The sequence below is a fragment of the Sebastes fasciatus genome, chromosome 7 (genome assembly GCF_043250625.1).
Source record: "Sebastes fasciatus isolate fSebFas1 chromosome 7, fSebFas1.pri, whole genome shotgun sequence".
NCBI classification, from domain to species: domain Eukaryota; kingdom Metazoa; phylum Chordata; class Actinopteri; order Perciformes; family Sebastidae; genus Sebastes; species Sebastes fasciatus.
In genome coordinates, this window is record NC_133801.1 from 13,645,861 (window position 1) to 13,666,163 (window position 20,303).

The window sequence follows — 20,303 nt, forward strand, 5'->3', positions numbered from 1 at the left end:
AAATGGTTGCCATACATAGCCTTCAAAGAGATAAGTAGTGTTGTGGAACTTTTAAACATATTGGCATGTAGGTAAACCAAACCTCAATTATGATTTTATTATGAATGTTTGCTCAAAGAGTAGGAAAAGCACAGGTGTTGCTGATAACATCAAGGATGGCTCTGTTCCACTGAAGTGTCCCAGTAAGTCATGACAGTGTGAGCCAGCATGCACAACACCAGGACCCTGAAACTGAAGCAACTACCCAGCCAACATGGTTATGTGGGCCCCACATGGGTCATGCTGGGGGTACTTTGGTACCAATTGGGTATGGGCCCAAAATAGGCAGTTTATCTGGGGCCCACTTGGGTCAACTAATGTGGGTTCTAGGTGGGTCACTAATGGGAAATTAGTGTATGGGCTCAGAATGGGCCACACAAATGTGGCCCATTCACCTAAATAGGTCCCACATAGGCTCCCCCAAGTGGGCTACCCATGTGGGTCCTAGGTGGGTCACTAATGGGAAATTAGAGATGGGTTTTGGTGTATGTTGCCCAGATTGGGCCCATATAACACCCAGTGTACTCCTGCATGAAACCCACAATGGTAATTGGCATGGGGCCAACATGGAAACTGTGGACAAACCCACTTACAACCCATATTTCAGCCCATGGAGTCCCCATGTAGTCCCCAAGTAGAACTTAAAGCTGGGACCAAGATGGGTCTTGGTTATGTTGCCCAGTTGGGGCCCACATAACACCCATTGTAATCCTGCATGGAATCCATGTGGGCAATTGACATTGGGCCATTATGGAACCCGCGAACAATCCCATATAGGGCCCATTTTTCAGCCCAGTTGCTACCCACATGGGCCCCACATACAAATGTTGGCTGTGGACAAATGGTTGCCTTACATAGTCTTCAAAGAGATAAGTAGTGTTGTGGAACTTTCGACATTTTGGCATGTAGGTAAACCAAACCTCAATTATGATTTTATTATGAATGTTTGCTCATAGAGTAGGACAAGCACAGGTGTTGCTGGTAACATTAAGGATGGCTCTGTTCTACTGAATTGTCCCACTAAGTCATGACAGTGTGAACCAGCATGCACAACACCAGGACCCTGAAACTGAAGCAACTAAATGGATTTCATCTATCATTCATTTAATCATTTACACCTGTACTTTTTCCTACTATGATATTTCAAAAATGTCCTCTGTGAAAAATGCCTTTGTTGTGATAAAGAGAGTGATGACCTTGGTGTGTAACAATTGTGGCCAGGGCATTGAGTGATTTTGTCTTGGGTGTGGAGTTCCTATACAGTGTAATCTACTGAATAGCTACGCAGTGAAGTGTCTGTGCTTATCTGTGGTGACACAAGTCAAAACTTTACTTTGGAGCCCAGGTTTACCATCAGGTAAACCACATTTTTGGTTTTGGTATTGATCTTTTTTACTTGTCGTTTGTATAAACATAGCAGCATCACTGGCCTCTGGAGAAAATGGTGCTCTTCTGCGTTCCCTCCTGTGGACACTTCCATACTTCTGTTGTCTTGTTGGGGTTACTACAGATACAGTAGGGTAAGTAAAACAAATGTCAATGTGTATGGATCCCTTTCAAAGGGGTCTGCATATATTCTTATCAAAAGGAAAAATGTTTTATTGTACTCACCCTGAGGCAAGTGTGTCAAACTCAGTTTCACTAAGGGCCACACTGAGAATGAGAATCACATGAAGTGCCAGAAATATATAGTTTATTGACATGCTTTTATTTAATCATAAAAAGTACTAGTAAAATGTCTTAGATGATGTTGTTGCATGTCCCATATAGCCTTCTCACATACAATTTTGTCAACATAAAGCTCTAAAAAAAACAAAAGAAAAACGTTGCTTAGCATTTAGTCAAGCAAAATAACACATTCTTATTATATTTTTACAAGTAGGCTACCATACAGCCAACTCACGTCAACCTGTTTCACAGGCCTAACTATGACAACTCAATGGTTGTGTGGGGCATTTAATAAAACAAATTACATCCTGATGTAAAAGAAAAATAATAAATCTTTGATTTTGTTCTTGCCCAAGTCTCATATAGCAGCCTGTTTCACAAGCCTGAATATGACAACTAAACGGCTGTTAGGGACATTTAATGAAAAAATAAAAGTAAAAGATCTTTGATCATGTAGTTTACATGTCCCATACAGCCTAGCCGTCCGGCATGCAGTCGGCTGCACGTAAAACCCTAACAATGATAAACAAACTTTGCAGTCAAGCAAAACTCACATGCAGCCATTCTGTGTTAGCTAGCTTGCAGACACCGGAGGCACACCTGTGTGTGTGGTGTATGGGGCATGTGTTGCTGTGCAGACCACAACTAGGTGGGCCAATATTTATTGAGAAACTGAAGTGATATAGGGGCCGGATCAAAATTTTCGAGGGGCCAGATTTGGCCTTGGCCTTGGGTTTGACACATGTGCCCTAAGGTAATACATGAACTTTGTATGTACATAAAACACCACATCTAGCACTTCATGCCAGTGTGAAACAACTACTGTATAACTTAAGCTCTCTGAGATGTGTGTCACTTCAGAAGTAACTGCTGACCACTAGGCGGGGTCTCTGGGGAAGATTTGATCAGTGCTCAGCCTTTAACCTGGGATGAGTTTGTGGGAAAATCATGATAGTCTCAGTTTATGAGAGTTTCGGCTCACTTCCGGCTCACTTTCGGCTTCCTCTCAGGTTTTTGGAGAGGAGTGCCTGTGGTGCAGAAATATCAGGAGTAACAGACTAACTTGTTTGCAAATATCTCTGAGGACTTCATTGGCAGAGATAGTGATAAAAATGATCTTGCATCTTGGAGAACCTCTGAATTATGAAGCCAATTAGTGTTATAACTGGCTATTATTTTCATTACTCTTTTTTGATGAATTGTTTAGTCCATAGAACATCAGAAAGTTGTTGAAAATGCCTGTCATAATTTTCCAAAACCCAAGGTGAAGTCTCTAAATCGCTTGTTTTGTTGACAGTCTAAAACCCATAGACATGTAATTTACAATAATATAAAACAGAGAAAAGCAGTGATTTTAACGACGGCTCTGGTCTATTCAAGTATGCCGATAAACAGCGAACCAGCATGCACAATACCAGGACCCCGAAACTAATGCAGCTAAATTTAATTCAGCCATCATTCGTTTTTTTTTATTTACACCTTTGCTTTTCATACTGTGACGCATCAAAAATGTTGTGAAAAGGGCATGTCGATTATTGACTAAATGATTCAGCTTTAAAGTCAATACAGAAAATGTTCATACAAAGCAAAGGAAGTGTGCTGTAAGCAGCAGTCAACTGATTGACTGGTTCACTCTCTGTGTCCTAAGCATCCCATCCATCTGTATGTTCCTTAATTGCCGTGCAACCGGGAACTTGACAAGGATTCCACTGTCTGCCGTTACTGGAAACGGAGATAAATAAACCTGATCGACTGTCCCATTGATTACTTGTCACATCTCTCCGTTGACGGGAAGGGGAACATCAGTGGAAATTGATGGGGATGAGTTTATATCTGGAGCTGCGTGTGTGTGTGTGTGTAGGTAGGACTCTCTCATCAAGCAGTCCTCAGAGATAAATACGTCCATGGCCAACACCAGCCTTATCAATACTACTCCCACAAATTGTCTCAGCAGCGCATCGTGATCTGTCTCCTATGCTGGATACTGAGTTCAGAAGCGGTTGTTAAAATGCACTTTACTTTTGTACAAGTCAGGCCGGCTCATTAATCAGTCACATGTTACATTGTTTTTGAGTTTACTCACTTGATCCATACCAAGTCTGTAAATAAGGAAACCCACATGCAGTCGTGACATAGGGATCTATGCATTGTGGTTTGTCTATTGATTGATTTATTTTTGATAGGACTGCTTGGACTTTTGTTTGAATGCTGCATGACTACACACTTATCAATAACTCATATTTGTCTCAAACACTACATGATAGTATCCACTAGGGGGCAGTATGGTATAAAGAATTTTCAACAACAAGGTGTTTTTTTCACATGGACTCAGGCCTCATGCAATAAGTAGGAGGACAAGAGCACTGATACAGAACCATATAGCAGTTTGTGGACTTGGTACTTCATGTAAAGGAACCTTTATACTTTTTAATAATTGAAAAAAATGCAAATGAAATCAGTTTAAATGGTTTTGTGACTTTATATTAGGTGAATTATAGTTAATTTGCATCATCTTATTCAGTTGCCCACAAAAATAAAATAAAAAAACAAACCTTAGAATAATACACATAGACAGTGTTTCAGGATAACACAATTATCTCTATTTTCATCCTGATAGGCAATGAACATATTTCTGTTTATACAAATGCATTAGCATTTTTTGATAGAATAATCATTTATTCATAAAAAATAAGTATAATGTCGGTTGTAGTATAGAAATAGAATACCCACATACATTATATTCGTCTAGAATAGATATTCAATTACACAACGTAAGATTATACCAAAACATTTTAAATAATACAAGATTGTATCAGGCATGTTGGCTAGACCTGATTTTTCCTTTGATTGTCTCACAATTACATGTTTAAATATGAAATTACAAGTGTCGTTGTATATATTTATATACATTTTTTTTTTTGTTTAGTTTGGTTTTAAAATCCTCCTCACCTTGAAACTGACCAAGCATTTAAGGCATGATTTTATCCAAAATTCATCCTCATTTTTTATTTATCTGCTATCAAAAACACAGCACAAAAATACATCTAATAAAAAAATATTTAAATGTGAATATTGAATCAAACTGGTTGTTAGAAATAGCTCCTCTTTTACACTCGCTCTCTGCTTTAAACATAATTTTTTTATTTTAACTAGGGATAATGTCAACTCTTCTTTGCCCAGTGAAGAAGGATTAGTTTCTCAGTTGGAGTATTATTTTATTGAATTAGCTGTTCATTGGAAGCTTTCAATGCATTTGATTGGGTCGATTATTCTCCACACAGGGGCAGCACGCACTGGGCCAAATAAATGGTTTCACACTAATACAGTACACTGTAACAAAAAACAGGAAGAGCAGGAATTCATTGCATTATTATATTTGCCAGAGAGGTGTGAGGAGGTGAAATAAATTATAACAAATTACACTCTGACTGAACACATGTTCTTAACATTTGTCTAAAATGCAGTAGGCCCAAAAAGACAAGACAAAAATTGGGCCTACAATGTTGAAATGTGGCCTTTTTTCTATTAATAATTTTATGTCTGACTTGTTTTGCTTATTTAGACCAGATTGTATTGTTATCATTATTTATAATATTTGTTATTATTATTATTATTATTATTATTATTATGTACCTTCAAAGAAAGATTTTGTTGTTTTTAATAATTCAAGGCCAATCTCAGAATATCAATATTCTCATTTTCCATCTTTTTATGTAGTTTCCACACACTCAGGTTTTGGTGGGACAAAGCAGTGATAAATATCCCTGTTGATCACTTGATTGATTACCTTGCTCAAAGGTCACGCGGGCGCTGGTAATTTCCTCGTGCCTGAGGCTCCCTTTTTCACTTTTAGTCCGCCTCGACAGATCATGTTATTTTTTAACCCCTTAACAGCTGAGTGTGCTCCTATACTGTAACAGAGGGAACATGTACCAAAAAGCATGTTATAGTTTTTTATTAAAAAATGTCCTCGCTTTAAACTAGATTGAATCAGATTCGTTTGTTACCTTATTTATATGTGAATTTAACGCAATGAAGTAAAAAAAAAAAAAAAAAAAGCGAGGGGATATTTTAGTGTTTGCAACCGTGTAGGGGGTCTCGAACCCAATTAATTTCTAATAATTACAATCCACGGTGGCTGTGGGGAGATCCGCCCTGCCACCAGGTTCACTGGATCATAATAAAATATGTATAGAGAGAGAGAGAGAGTGTGCTTCAGACGAGGAAGAGGAGAGTGAGTTATTGCGGTGAATGAAAACTGTTTCCATTTAGGCTAATTGAGCGCGCCGCCTGGAGCTCTCTCTCTCTCTCTCTCTCTCTCTCTCTCTCTCTCTCTCTCTCCATCTCTCTCTCTCTGTGCGTCCTCGCGGTGCGCCACCTTCTCGTGCACGGTGTGCAGGCGCAACCCACTTAATAGCATCATTTATGTCATTACAGTATAGAGGTACAGCGAAGTACAACATCTATAAATTATCAGTATATTAACCTCTCTTAAGTCGACCATTTAAATGAGGTGTAGAGATTCAGAGTTTACTTTTGTAAGTTTTGGAGCTAAATTTTTATTTAAAAAAAAAAAAAGTAAATTTAATAAGAAAAATGCCCTTTTTGAATAAGTGACGAAATACTTTTTGGGGTGTTGTTTCAATTCAATTCAATTCAATTCAAATCACTTTATTTGTCCCCTAGGGGCAATTGTAGAGGCTCGTAGAGTAGTACAATTAACAACACAATACAGGGAATTTTGAAACATCTTGAAAGTTAAAAATAAAGATACTAATATAGTACTAATACTAGTAAAATATTTAAAATAGTGCAGTATACACAGTATGCCCAATTGTGCATATAGATCATATACAGTATATTCGTGTGGTCGGTAGTTGATATCACCAATATGGCATCTTTGGTTTTTGGTCAGCCCTTAAATGATTTTTTTTTTTGTTCCATGTCATGATGGTCAGGACTTTAATCAGTTTCAACACAGTTTAGAATCGATAGCTCGAGTTCACAACCCATTAAAGAGTTCACCTACAAGGTCAGCATGATCTCATGCGGATCTAATTAATTGCCAATTACTTTAATTATACGCTGTCTCTATATATGGGCACAAATAGGCCACACACCTTTATGATATCAATGCGCGCTCATGGTGTGTGGATATATTTTACTTTTTTTTTGTTGCAGTAAAAATACGAAAGAATGGTAACAAATCATGATTTGCTGTTTCTGCACTGGCTGGTACTCTATTTTGCTGATATATGACTCAGTATCTAAATATGCCACTATAAAATGTTTATGTGATAACAGCAGACATGCAGTGATTTTATTGACTTTTAGTGCCTGGGATGGCATGCATTTATGAGTGTGTGGCCTTTTTTCTTTAAAAATCCACAGCGTAAAAAAAGAAGTTGATCCAAAACATTATTCCACCCACTGAGATGAAGGTTTTGGACAAAAGTCCTTTCTTCCTTTTCTTGATATAGAGCCGATTCTCCTTCCCAAGTTAAATCAAGTGAAAACATCCCTTTTTTTGGAGCCTCCAGCAATTACCAAGTGATGAAATTTACGCAGTGCAACAGAAACGTCTCAAACAGGCATTAATACTAAGCACTTAACATATTAATAATTGTCAGCACAAAGAGAGAGAGGAAAAAAAAACCTGGGCACTCTCATATTAGAGCTGTCAGTCGGTGCCCAAGCGAGAGAGAGAGGAGGTGGGGTTTTCATTCATTTCCCAGTGCTCAGGATAATGGTCAAAATACAATTAAAATATATAAAATCTTTAATGACTATATGCAGCATTGGTAATTTAAGTGAACGTTGATTAATGTGACTTCATTTAAAGAGAAAAGGTGCACAGTAAAAGATTGAGAATAAGGATCGTTATAATTAATGTCCTCCTCACTCTGGTGACTGCTGACTGCACTGCAAAAAAATCCATCTTTTAGGAAAGCATTTCATTATAATGCTCATTGTCAAACTTTCTTTCTTTTCTTTTAAAAAAAAGATTGACACATCTTTATTGCTTTATTGACTTGTTAGAGGAGTTGTGTCCAATCTGACTCATTTTGTTGCCTTATAGTTTAAGATAAATTGTTTTTTGAGATAGAAAAAGTGAAGAAATAAGTGAAATGAGTCCAAACTGCTCAGGATGCATCTCATATCAGAAAGTTCCCCTCACGTGTTAATAAATAAACACGACTTAAATCTGAGGCTTTCCAAAACAACGTTCGTCATTTTTTGCAGTGTACCCCAGGCTTTTCATTATAGTGCTCATTGTCAAACTTTTTTTCTTTTTCTTTTAAAAAAAGATTGACACATCTTTATTTGCTTTATTGTGTAGTTTAACTTGTTAAGAGGAGTTGTGTCCAAATCTGACTCATTTTGTTGCCTTATAGTTTAAGATAAATTGTTTTTTGAGATAGAATAAGTGAAGAAATAAATGGCAATAAGTCCAAACTGCTCAGGATGCATCTCATATCAGAAAGTTCCTCTCACGTGTTAAATAAACAACACTACTTAAATTTTAAGGCTTTCCAAAACAACGTTCGTCATTTTTTGCAGTGTGCCCCCGTGCTTTCTCCTCTCTCTCACTGATCGTTTTGCAAAAACTCTGACACGAGAAAGGAGATGTCCACCGATTCACATGCGCATCTTTGAACCAGATAGATCACTGTTATAAAATATAATCAAAGTGATAAATCGTCCCCAAACTTTTTTTCCTTCCTTGGCACTTGCTTGCACCGGCAGATCTCGGTGGTGTGCAGCTGTGCGCATGTGCGAAGGTGTCCACAGACTGACAATGCTGGAGAGATAGCGCGTTTTTGTGGATTGAGAAAAACCCCGAGAAAAAGGACACAAGAGAGAAAAAACAAAAAGGAGGAGAAAAAAAAGAGAAATTTCCAAACAAACCCACGCCGAGAGACTGGCACCATGAGGTCCAAAGGCAGGGCACGGAAACTGGCCACGAGTAGGTGCAACATCCCTTTCTTTATTTCTCCTTTTCAAACATGCCATCTTATATATATATACCTTATAGGCTGTCGCTGTTATCACTGCGTTTATCAAGAGTTTCTGGGATGATTTCAGAAAAGCAGAATCCTCACTTTCATCCGTTAAGAAGTCGCGAAGAAAAAGAGTGAAATGCTGTCAAGGAGAAGTGCGTACAAGTTTAAAGTTTCTGCAGCGATGGAGGAACTTTGCGCAGAGCTCCACTCTATTTGGAATCGCCTCGTTGCATGTAGTGGGCGCTGTAGTGTAATGTTAGTGTGTATTGTAGCTTAAAAATCCCTGCATGCATCGGCTCTTGTATTTGCAATCGCTTGCACACTGCTGCTGCTGCTTCTGTGGGCTGCTGGTTCATCTTCAGTTTGCGGGGGAGAGTTTGCAACTTTGGAGAAAAAAAGGCAGGTTGATGGAGAGAAATCAGGAGAAAAAGGAGGATTTAGAACAGACATGGTGAATGTTCTTGTTTGTAACTCTTTGTGTTTGTGAGTCACGCAGTTCATTCCGAGCTTAATTAATGTGTGTTAAATGATATGGCACTCTTCAAAAAAAAAAATCATACTTTGATGTTTTAATTCTTTTGATGCACGCGTGTTATAGTTTTATACACTCCATGTAATTTGATTTACTGCACGAGGCACAGGCTTCTTATACTCTGCTAACAAAATTCATTTATAGGATAAAATAAAAAAATATATATTCAATGATAAGTGTAATATCAACTCTTGTCATTAAATCGATTTAATTACTTGGACCCTAATCAACTTGTAAGAATTTATGCAAGGAGGTGATTGATATGGCTATTCATGCATTGATTTTTGCTACAATAAATTATCAAGAATTGTATTATTTTTTTTTCTAAAGCTGATGTGTCAATCAGGCTCTATAGTCTACATTATTATATTTTTCATTAGTGTTTTTTGCGTAAATTTCTGTGCTGCTGTGTTGCCTTTCATTTGAGTTTTTGAACGCTGACTTTTAATTGTCTTCTCATTGTAACAAACGCACTCCATTAATCTAGAATTGTGTTGCAGATCTTTTTTTTTGTGCAAAAACCAGAAAGGCAACAACAGTGTAATGGCCCCAGCATGCCTGCAATATTCTAGTGTTTGCAGACATTTTATAGGATTTTCATGAGAGTTTCAGTCAGTTCAGTGACCTGTGTTTACACCCCGTTTTGCATACAGCTAAATAAACAAAATAAAACAATATATTTCATATATATACACACAATTTTAATGAGCATTATTGGAAGGTAAAGGTACCTGAGACCCAAGATTTTCGCTGACAACGACTGCTTGCTGTACTTGTGCATATGACGAATAAACAAACTTAAAAACTTGGTTTAGCAGCTGCAACATGTGTCTAAAATTATTTGGACAGTTGACGCCAATAAGCAGCATGAAGGTTAATGGAGAAGTTATTACATGTGGCCAGTTAAGAAAAAAATTGCTATTTATTTTGGTTTTACTTCACACGAGTATAGGTACAATAGAGGCTATATTGCAGAAGTTTAATAAACATCCCTATATAGAACTATTGTGATTCTATAGCGAATATTTAGAAAATATGATGACATGGATAAGGAAATAATAGGTGCACACACACACACACACACACACACACACACACACATCATCATCATCATCATCAACAGGAAATAAAACACTTGATTTTAACTGCAAAACATTTTTTTTTTTTGAATAGTTTTTATTAGACACACACACACAGAGAGGATCACCAACTTGTCTGCATAGGTGCAAGCCATTAAATCCATTTTCTTTATTATAGGGGGGATAATTCCTCGTGTATTTAACAATTATTATTGTCTAGATGGAAGATGAAGATTTCTACCTCTTCAAGTCAGAATAGGGGGGGAATATTCTGGGTCCCTGGAGGAGAAGGACCAGCTCCAGTCTGGCCTCCAGCCAGAGTCTGCACAGTGTCAACAGTGAATATTTAAATTCCCAGACCTCTCATAAGAGCTCTGCTGCTAAATGCGTTCAGTGTGTCCGGAGAAGTCGTGTTAAAACGGGGCATGTATGCAGGGCCTCCTTGCAGTACCAGTCGTGTGATAAAAAAAAAAAAAAGAGGGGTGGATGTAATAGAGGAGGTGATGGAGAGGTGGTAAACGGAAGAGTGATTGATGGAGGTTGACTGATTAGTCCGCGCGTCCAGATGTAATGCGGTGCGCCACAAAAACTCGCTTTTTTTGCTTCTCCAACTTAAGTATAGAGCCATGAAGCCATGAAGCCATGAAGGCGTGCAGGCAGGCCGCACCCCGCGGTGAATTGTGGGCTATACAGACCGATGGTGGGGGGGCTTTGATGATCCAAACTCTCCTAATTAAAGGTCCACTTAGCATATTTGTGTCCCAATAAAAAAAAAAACCTTGATTATAATGTGTTTAGAGGTCTTTGATAATTTGTTAGGAATAATTACAATGACGATTAATCTCACACAATAATCTAGTGATATTGTGATTTACAGACCTCTATAGCATGTAATTCAAAAAAATTTTTAACGCAGTGTTAAAAAAGTAGGCCCTATGTGTCCTAAAGATCTAAAAGGAAAAAGTTCCATGAAAATGATTTTGGAAGCTTATAACAAGTGTGCAATTGAGCGTGCAAATCCAGCGTGCGTCCCAAGGCACACACTTGATAATCATTTTTCACATTTACCACAATATTTAGTCAGTCATCACTCATTGATCCGCCCGGGCTCCAAAAAAAAAAATGTGGCTCATATATATAACAAACTTTTTTAGACGCAAAACACATTGGCACGAGTGATTGGCACGCGAGGAGCTCTGCTTGCGTGCCAGAGAGAGAGAGAGAGAGAGAGAGAGAGAGAGAGAGAGAGAGAGAGGCCTCGGTGTCTCCTCTCCTCTCATTTCATTTCATTTCATTTCATTTCCATTCCATTCCATTCCATTCCTTTCCTTTCCTTTCCTTTCCTCTCCTCTCCTCTCCTCTCCTCTCCCCTCCTCTCCCGTCCTCTCCTTTCCTCTCCTCTCCTCTCATTTCCTCTCATTTCCTTTCCTTTCCTCTCCTCTCCTCTCCTCTCCTCTCATTTTCTCTCATTTCCTCTCCTCTCCTCTCCTCTCCTCTCATAACCTCTCATTTCCTTTCCTCTCCTCTCCTCTCCTCTCCTCTGTTGCTGAGAAGAAGTGCGTCGTTCCTCCTCACATTGTGCAATGGGCCATGCATCTCGCGTTTGTCTGGCGGAGCTCATTAAAACGGTTAATAGATCGGCCCATTTAAAAGGTGAGAGGGAGCGAGGCCGACGCGAGGAAAGTGAAATAGAGAGCCCATTAAACGGCCCTTGTTGTCCCGGAGCGGCGCTCTTTGCCTGCGCTCCGCTTGGTGCCAAAGCTCCGTATACAAATGTCCCATATCTCCTTCAGTAATGGCTTGCAGGGTCAAGAAGCACTGGGGGCCCACGGCCAGAGGTTATACTCCTCTCTGTTTCTCTTGCGCTTTTGTTAAGCGTTAAACTTTTTTTTTCTGATGCAAATAAATAACAATATATTAATATATATTTTTATTTTTATCAAGTTGCATCAAATTAATTCACTTCAATCAATTCATAGCCTATACATCAGTCACTATGAGGCCTATCTTAAAACCAGAAGTATTTCAGGATTCACAAATAATCAAAGAATCATTTGGTTTGTTTTGAGGGAGAAAAAAATAAATCATTTTACAATTTCATCGGGTAAACTTTAAAAAAAGATTAGGATACGATACAACTTTATTCTCAGTTTGCACTGAAATTCATTTTGCATCCATAGGCAGCTCAGTTTGAGAAAAAGTACACATACAGTAGACATACTGTTACCATAGACAGACAGACAAGTAAGACCCATCAGACAAAAAAACAAAAATCACAATTATTCATACACAACCTATTACAAAATCACCATCTGTCCTCTGGACTTACACGTCTTCAGCAGCACATTAATTATTATTTAGCAACAAGGTGGACTGATGGACAAAAGCGTTCTTTAGCCTGATGCAGGTTAAATGTAGGGACTCTCTCATTTATTTGAAGGCCTTAATGTGAGATTTAATAATTTGCTGCAGACTTTTTTTGAGTTTTTGTGTTTGCTTTTGATGAGAGTTTGTGTGTGAATTGCCCACTCGAACTTCAAGTCACATTGTGTGAATAGGTGTTAAAGCTTTCTGTCAGTATAGCTTTACAAAGGCGACAGTGTTCTACTTCAGAGTTGTGGATGTGTAACAATGATGTGATCAGTCTACAGAGGGGTAAAACAGTGCACATTTATGACATGCTTATAATAGGAAAAGCTGCTAAATGCTTGTCAAACCAGGTGTGAAGCATATCACAGACACATATGCTCGCACATGCAGCCTTTGCGGGTGTATCAGTTGTGTTTTGAGGTACAAGTGTGCGTCTGTCTGTGTATGTGTGTGTTGGTGAGTTTGGGGTGGCGGGGGGGGGCAGGTTGAGGAGTACGACCCAGGCCCCTCTCATCTATCAACGCCCCCATCTGTCTGACATGTCGTCCACTTTCCTCCTCTCCTACGATGGGGAGAAGCGTTTCTCCCTCCTCCCTCTTTCTTTTGCAAGGTCTCTGATGTTAATGAGTCGTCCAGGACTCGGGGTCTCAGGGCTGTAAACAGAGAGCTGATGAGGTTAGTGGTTTGTTTATGCACCTTTGTCACCCGCTTGAAGGATGGCCGCTGTCCCAAGCAACTATAGGTAGCTTCCAGGGCCTCGTCATGGGGGCCCCTGACGCAGCGTCCCCTGCCCCAGGCGCTTCTCTACCCGTCTCTGCTCCCTCTTTTTCCAGCTCTACTCCCTCCTCTCCTCCATCTCAGTCCATCATCTATGTGGAGAATTTCATAATGCATTAAAGCACGCTGGACAAGTTTTTGAACGCTAGGCCCTGGTGGCAGGTGAAAAAGCGAGAGTTGTGCTTATGGGTGGGGTTGGTCATGTTTGTGTGTGTGTGTTGTTGTTGTTAGGGGGTGTATATGGTGCAGCGACCCAGACAGGGCAGTGTGGGAACACCAAGGGATGGATGCAGGGAGGGAGGGAGGGTGGGAGGGTGGGAGGGCGGTGTGTGCAGCAACATGTCAAGCCTGGGAACCGCTGTGTGTTTACCACAGGGAAACCGTACCAACACAGAACAATGAGCGAGCCTTACCCCTTCTAAATAAAAAAAAGGCATTTCTGCTTTCTTCCCCCCCCTCCCCTCCTAAAGGTCATGGAGTTAGAGATAGGGAGTCCACACAAAAGCCTCCAGTCTGTCGGCAGTCTGGTCTGGCCCAGTACGGTGCCAAGGCTGAGGTCATTATCAACAGAGCAGTCCCAAGCTAAGCATATTTTTATAGATTGTGCTTGTGTGTGTGTGTGTGTGTGTGTTTGGAGGGGAGGCGAGCATGTGTGTGAGTTTTTTTAGTGCGTATGCACAAAACAAAGGCGCTCCGCGGAGTCGTAGTCGTCAAACGTAGTGACACGTCCGCCATTTTCTCATCACAAATTGGTCCGAGATAAATGGCATTTTTGCTGAGTGGAAAAGTTTACCCGGACATCAAACTGATTTGTGTCGTTCTGATGTCTGAGGAGTTATAATGTCAACAGATTGCTGATGGCGCGCTTCGCCCGCCGGGCTATTAATGAGGCCGGTTGTGAAGTTAGCACTCCTTGGCGTGCTTGGAGAAAGAGAGATGTCTGTTAGCTAATTAAAGAAACTCAATCATTTTATACTCCCATCAATTACCTGAAGCAGGTGGTAGAAACAGGGCCCGACACTCTGGCCTCATGTCTCACATCAGCTAACTACCCCGAGTCGCTTTACTACATTGTTGAGTGCTTTTATGAGGAGAAAGACTAAACAAGAGGCTTGATATGACTTTATTCTAGCTGCTATAGTCTTTGTGTGCTCCAGACTCCAGACATGATGTTATGTTTGCTTGTCAGTTTACAGCCTGCTGTATGATTTCTTATATCTCACCCAGTAACCCCATATAGGAATAAGTGGTTACAGAAAATGTATTTATCAATTTCATCCCCATATTTTAATGACCTTTTCACTTATTTTGGATATCACCAAAGTTCTTTTGAATTAAAAGTAAATATCTTTGTACAGGTATGCTAAAGCGTTTGCCTGTTGACATTCATTTTAATCACCGTCACTGAGGGTTGACGGAGGGAATAGTGTGTTTTTTTTTCTCGCTCTTACACGCTGGAGAGAGCACATAGCTATAAACAGGAATTACCCAACAATCGCCTTGTGAATGCGGCGATAACAGTGTGTTCCAGCACTGCTCGGGGATCTCCCTGGGTGGAGCGGGCTGGCCCGAGGGATGGAAGGAGTGAGGGAGCGAGCGAGGGAGGGAGGGGGGCGGAGAGGAGAGGAGAGGAGAGGAGAGGAGGAAAGTCATTTCTGATTAACATGGGGGCGAGACGGGGCGTCGGGTCATGCCCATCTGTAGCTGAATGAGGACAGAGCAGTCAGGTGTGTACGTTTATGTGTTTGTGTGCTATGTGTGTGTGATTCCTGTACACTTTTCATCCCTGCCACAACAAGCACCCCCCCCCACCCCTCCTACCCCTCCGCTCTCCACTGCTGAAGCTCATTAAGCGGTGACCTCTCACCCCCGCAGGACGGGAGAGATGAGGGTGGGAGATGTGATCAAAGCCGGGGGCCTTCCTGATGAAGTTTGTGCTGCACCACGTTCACCTGATTGGATCTGATAGCGGCTGTCTCGCCTGTGTTGCGGTGCTGGAACAGTGATTATTACAGTGAGAGACACAAAGACAAAAAGTCATGACAAGAAGGGAATTCATTATTAAAGGCGAGATAGTTAGGGACAGGTTGATCGTCTTAAAGATTAAAAAAATATAATTTTTTGCTTGGTAGCTCTCACAGTAATCCGGTTTGTTTGTAAAACTTTTTACACTGATAACAAATAGAACAATTTAAAATGATTTATGCTAGGAGAACAACATTTTCTCATTGTATTGTCTTAATTTTTCTGGACGGCTTTAGACACCTCTTAGTGTCCCCAGGCCCAATTTTTGGAATGTGGATCATCTTTCCACCATTAGTGAAGCATGCATCATCAATGTTCACCTCACTGTTCCACTTCCAATCCCTTGTCTTAAGAAAAAGGAAACACAACGTCCCTGTCCTCAGAGATCTGTCTTGATGACTTCCCCTCTGTCTGTATAAGCCGTGCGCCTTCTCTGTGTGCGCACAAGTGTTGTTGGTCAGCCAGGGTCGCAGCAGAGGAAAGAATGCGGCTGTGGAAAGGAATGCAGGGGCTGATTAGCGCTTCTTACCTGTAAGTGAACTGGACGTGCCGGCGTGTGATGAGACCGAGGAAACAAGGGAACAATAGGACAGTAGAGATTCCTTTCCACGCCGCATTCCAGCGATCCTGCAGCCGGGGCCCCCCGCTCGGAGCTTTGATGAACCCTTCTCGCGGCTTCCTGGGATTGTCGCTCCTCCGCAAACACAAAAACATGAAGCAGGCCGGTGAGCGGGGGCCAGGGAAGAGAGTGCGCGGCCCTCCTCAGGATGTCCTGTTTTGATTAGCGTTAGCATCCTAAATGCACCATAGAAATATTATTCTAACACGGAGAAGAGCTCAGTGGTGACACATCCACTTCTTTCCACTCGGCGACCTCCGGGGTCAGATACACTACAATGAGCCAGGAATCAAAGAGGTGCTCCTCACCCAGTGATCTGCCTGAGGAAATCATGTGAGGAAAACAAGGCGATAAAACGATAGGGAGAGGTTTCAGTGGGCTGTCAACAGGTGGGAGTTTATCAGGCCAGTGCTTTTGGAATTTTCTAAGAAATACCTGACCATTTCTGGAATTATTATATCAACATATATGGTTGGCATCTCTAAAAATGTAACTGTTTTTATGACAGGTAATGGTGGAAAAGGTGGTTTTCTGAAATGCTAGAATGAGCAGATATTCCTCCTCAAATGAAGTTTCTCCAAGAGTTTTAAAAAATATCAAAGTGGGTAAACACTGATATATTTGTGCTTGTATATGTTGGGAATAAACTCATGTTTTTACTGCCTTGTGAAGCCCTTTGTCACACCTTGATAACTACTAACAGCAAACAGCTTCTGCTATTAACATAAGCGGTTTTCCAGTGAGTCTTTTATGAGACATGGAGTTAGAGAAGTGTTTTCAAACAACTAAAATAGCTCATATTCTCATAAAACTGAGCTGATTTCAGTTGGCTGAAATTCTTAATTAACTGGCGATATTTTCCTTCAAGTATGCACCTTGGTTCTGTATTTTTGAACAGCAGCTCTTCCACACAGTGTCCTCTTTCAGCGGCCTACACTACATCTCTTCTGTCTCCTGTGGAATCAGAGAGCAACGAAGCATTGCAGCATGGTTTGTTGTTTTGCTGGTGCTTGAGGGCTTTAGTTTGACAGGAGGGCACCACTTTATTCACCTCAGTGTCCAGAAGGGACCCCTCGGGGGCCCCGGGGCCTGGACGTCTCTGTCAGGGCTGTGGCAGGACTGGGGCAACGGGGGGCCCCGCTGCTCACTGGGTCAGTGGACAAGCTAATCGATTTTATCTCCGTTTCACACAACACGCCAAACCCCTACTGGCCTGATATTCACATGTTCACTGCTCAGAGGATTATGCTCCTTCCATCTTCTGTCTCTCTTTCTTTTCTCCTTCACTTTCTTTCTTTCTTTCTCTCCCACCACATTGCTTGTGTTCTTTATCTCCCTCCCTCTCTCCATCTCTCGTTCTCCCCCCTTTTGAAGGGAGCATTTTAAATTTAGCCTCCATGCCCGTCTCGGCGTTGGCGCTCCCCCTGAGGGAAGGCCGGCGGGCAGGCGGAGGAGCCCTTGTTTTCTCGGCCATTCCTCTGGATGAAGCGTTGGAACAAGGGAATGAAAGCTTTGGGAAAGGTCTGGAAACTACCCATTCATCAGTGTAAGGAGATACTGCGCTGACAGTTAGCAGACGGCCAGCCAAGTACAACACGGGACAGCCGCGTGGGCTCGCAGCGCTCGGCTCAACAGACAGACAGAGCGAGACCAGACCAAACACTCCACTCATCTCCGTTTCGAGGAAATAACATATGTTAGCATTTTAGGCATTTATTCTGATTCTCCTGCGCGGGGCGACTCAAGTGCGAACAGTAGAATAAGTGAATGATTACTGGTGCAATCATAACTAATATAGTAATAAAGAAGAGCAGGGGGCAACAAAGTATAGCACTGCAGACACATAATGATTACATGCTGTCATTTAAGCAGTGGAGCAAACTGTGGTTAGTTCGCTTATTTTCTGATTTGGCGGAATTGACAACTTTTCAAGGTCCTAAGTGAATTTTATGTTCTGTATTTTTTTTCTATCAGCATTCATGTTTTGCTCGTCTTTTGTGCTAGATTTGACCTTTACACTCTACATTTTCATCATTATTTTTATTGATTGACATTTTTCGTTTCCTTTCTCCAGCCCCTCTGACACACCCTCTCACCATACCTTCCCATCAGCCACTGCAGCAGGGCAGAATGCGTGCATACCCCTCGGGGGCAGTAGCAAAGATTTATATGCACCCATAAACACATGCACCTACACATGTTTGAATATTTATCCATCCTTGCAAGAGATTTGGACACTCACATACACATGGACATTTACCCGCTGAGGTGGGATGGGACGGCAGCGCATTGGCAGGGCAGCGCAGGGTGGGACATTGCAGGTGTGAGTCTTGTGTCTCTCTGCCCAGCCATTAATCGCTGCCATCTGACAGTTCAATCTACGAGGGGCCGAGCGGAGCAGCCGGCTGGTTACCAGGGCAGGTCATTACTGAGCACGGAGGCAGCCAATCGCATCAGCGATCAATGACAAAGGCTGTAGAAGGGGAGAGTGCAAAAAGTGAGGGAGAAGTCGGGTTGAGAACGATTGAGGGTGAGAGAGGAGATGGAGACGTAGGGATGAAGGGAGGGGAGAGGAGAGGTATGGCAGGATAAAGGTAGTTATGCTGCTGAAGGTCAGCGCTTGGTTGTGGAGTGGATGACAAACAGGCTGTCAACCGCCGAGAAATGGAGATATTCATCTGATGCTGCACAACTGAAAAATATGGCCCCTTGCACGTGCGCGCACATAACTGCACACGGACACAGTCATCGCCATAGCAGCTTGATTGAGAATGCAGCAGGGGGAATTTAGTGTGAGCCATTGTTTTATGAATTCCATATACAAGGTGTTGGCAGTCTGCGCCGCCCTTTTAGTGGTCAGTCCGGGCCGCGCTGTAGTAAAAGTAAATGACTGGCTGTGAATAAAAAAAAAATCAAGTTCATGAAAACGCCACAACTCCCCTGTGGCCCCGCCTCCGCTGCCCACCGCGTTACCACGGGAACAGCTGCCATGGCGAAGTCCATCCAGCGGTGTTTACCCAGCCCCGAGTAGTCAAACACAAGTCTCCCTTTTGACAGAAGGAATTCCATACGCTTTGCAACATTTATCATATTTCATGAACGTTCACCCTTCTCACCCGTGTTTTTCCTCAAACATTTTTTTTTTTTTGTTAAATGTTGATGAGGGGATTAATTGATGTTGTGGGTGACAGTATTTGGCCAGGGCTCTGATAAAACAACAGTGAGATCTCTCTTTTTCTCCCCAGAGGCCTAGAATAGCAGAACTGGTCGTTTATCCTGCACTATCTCTCAGCAGATCCACTGGCCCTCTCTCCCAGACACACACACACACACACAGAGGCCATCCCAGCGTGGACACCACTGAGTGATGATGAGTCATTATAGAGAGTGTGCCCTTCGACCTCCTCCAGTCTTTATGGATCACTCTCTGGCAGAATCATATTCCCTAATGCCAAGTTCCTGTCCATCTGCCTGCTTGTCTGTCAGACAGTCAGGCCCCTTTAGTCTCTCTCTTTCACATACTCTCTCACTCTCCATCTCCCCTGAGTTTCACACACCAGTTCATCCCAGACATCTCCGTCTCTGTTTATTTTAATAACAAACAGGAAAAATATCCCCCTTTCCCATTACCAAATGTTTGAATTTGATCGTTTTCATGTATTCCGCAGTGAGAATAATGGACTTAAGTGTTGATTTGTTCAGATCATTTTTAGATGAACTTGAGGAAGGCTTCAAAAAGTCGTCTGTTATCCAAGGGTGGGGTAGTTTAGAAGATGAATTATATCTATCCATCCTAACCTACCATGTACGTCAATGTTGAGATTGGCATGCAGCATCACTGTAGCTGAACTCACAGTAATCCAATACATCTCTTTGCATGTAAGTGTTTTCCCTCCGTCTATTCCCTCACTTGCATACGATCACGGTAATTCCTCAGTGCGCCGAGAAGCAGAGCAGCAAGGGAAAGGAGTCAGTTTGGATTTCTACACATCCTCTTCTCTTTTTCTATGTTGCGTTTGTTAATCCAATACTATGCCAAGGGTTTTCTGTGTAGATCAGGCTGCTAATATGTTTTTTGTGGGCGCTAGCATTTGATCCTTCTCTCAACAAATGCAATTTGTTTGGCCTGATTTGATCAGTTGCAGCAGTGTAGTTCCATGCAGGCAGGAGCAGGTAAACCTTCCATGTAC

General features: G+C 41.6%; 1 protein-coding gene and 1 long non-coding RNA gene across 13 annotated transcripts in view; one reads left to right on the plus strand and one right to left on the minus strand.

Annotated features, from left to right (window-relative positions):
• Positions 1-959: 959 nt before the first annotated feature.
• On the minus strand, positions 960-3,074 carry LOC141770746 (uncharacterized). Its single transcript, XR_012594619.1, has 2 exons — positions 1,927-3,074; positions 960-1,810 (listed from the first exon to the last, which is right to left on the minus strand). It is a non-coding gene; the product is annotated as an uncharacterized LOC141770746 (long non-coding RNA).
• Positions 3,075-8,382: 5,308 nt separating this feature from the next.
• Positions 8,383-20,303, plus strand: part of mecom (MDS1 and EVI1 complex locus) — a 153,424-nt gene continuing 141,503 nt past the window's right edge. For 11 of the 12 annotated variants that reach the window (XM_074641713.1, XM_074641708.1, XM_074641715.1 and 8 more), the window contains exon 1: positions 8,496-8,674. In XM_074641713.1, the coding sequence (XP_074497814.1) occupies positions 8,638-8,674 (37 nt within the window). In that variant the 5' untranslated portion in view covers positions 8,496-8,637. Of the gene's footprint in view, positions 8,675-20,303 lie in introns of all 12 variants that reach the window. The other variant, XM_074641720.1, reaches the window with a different exon arrangement.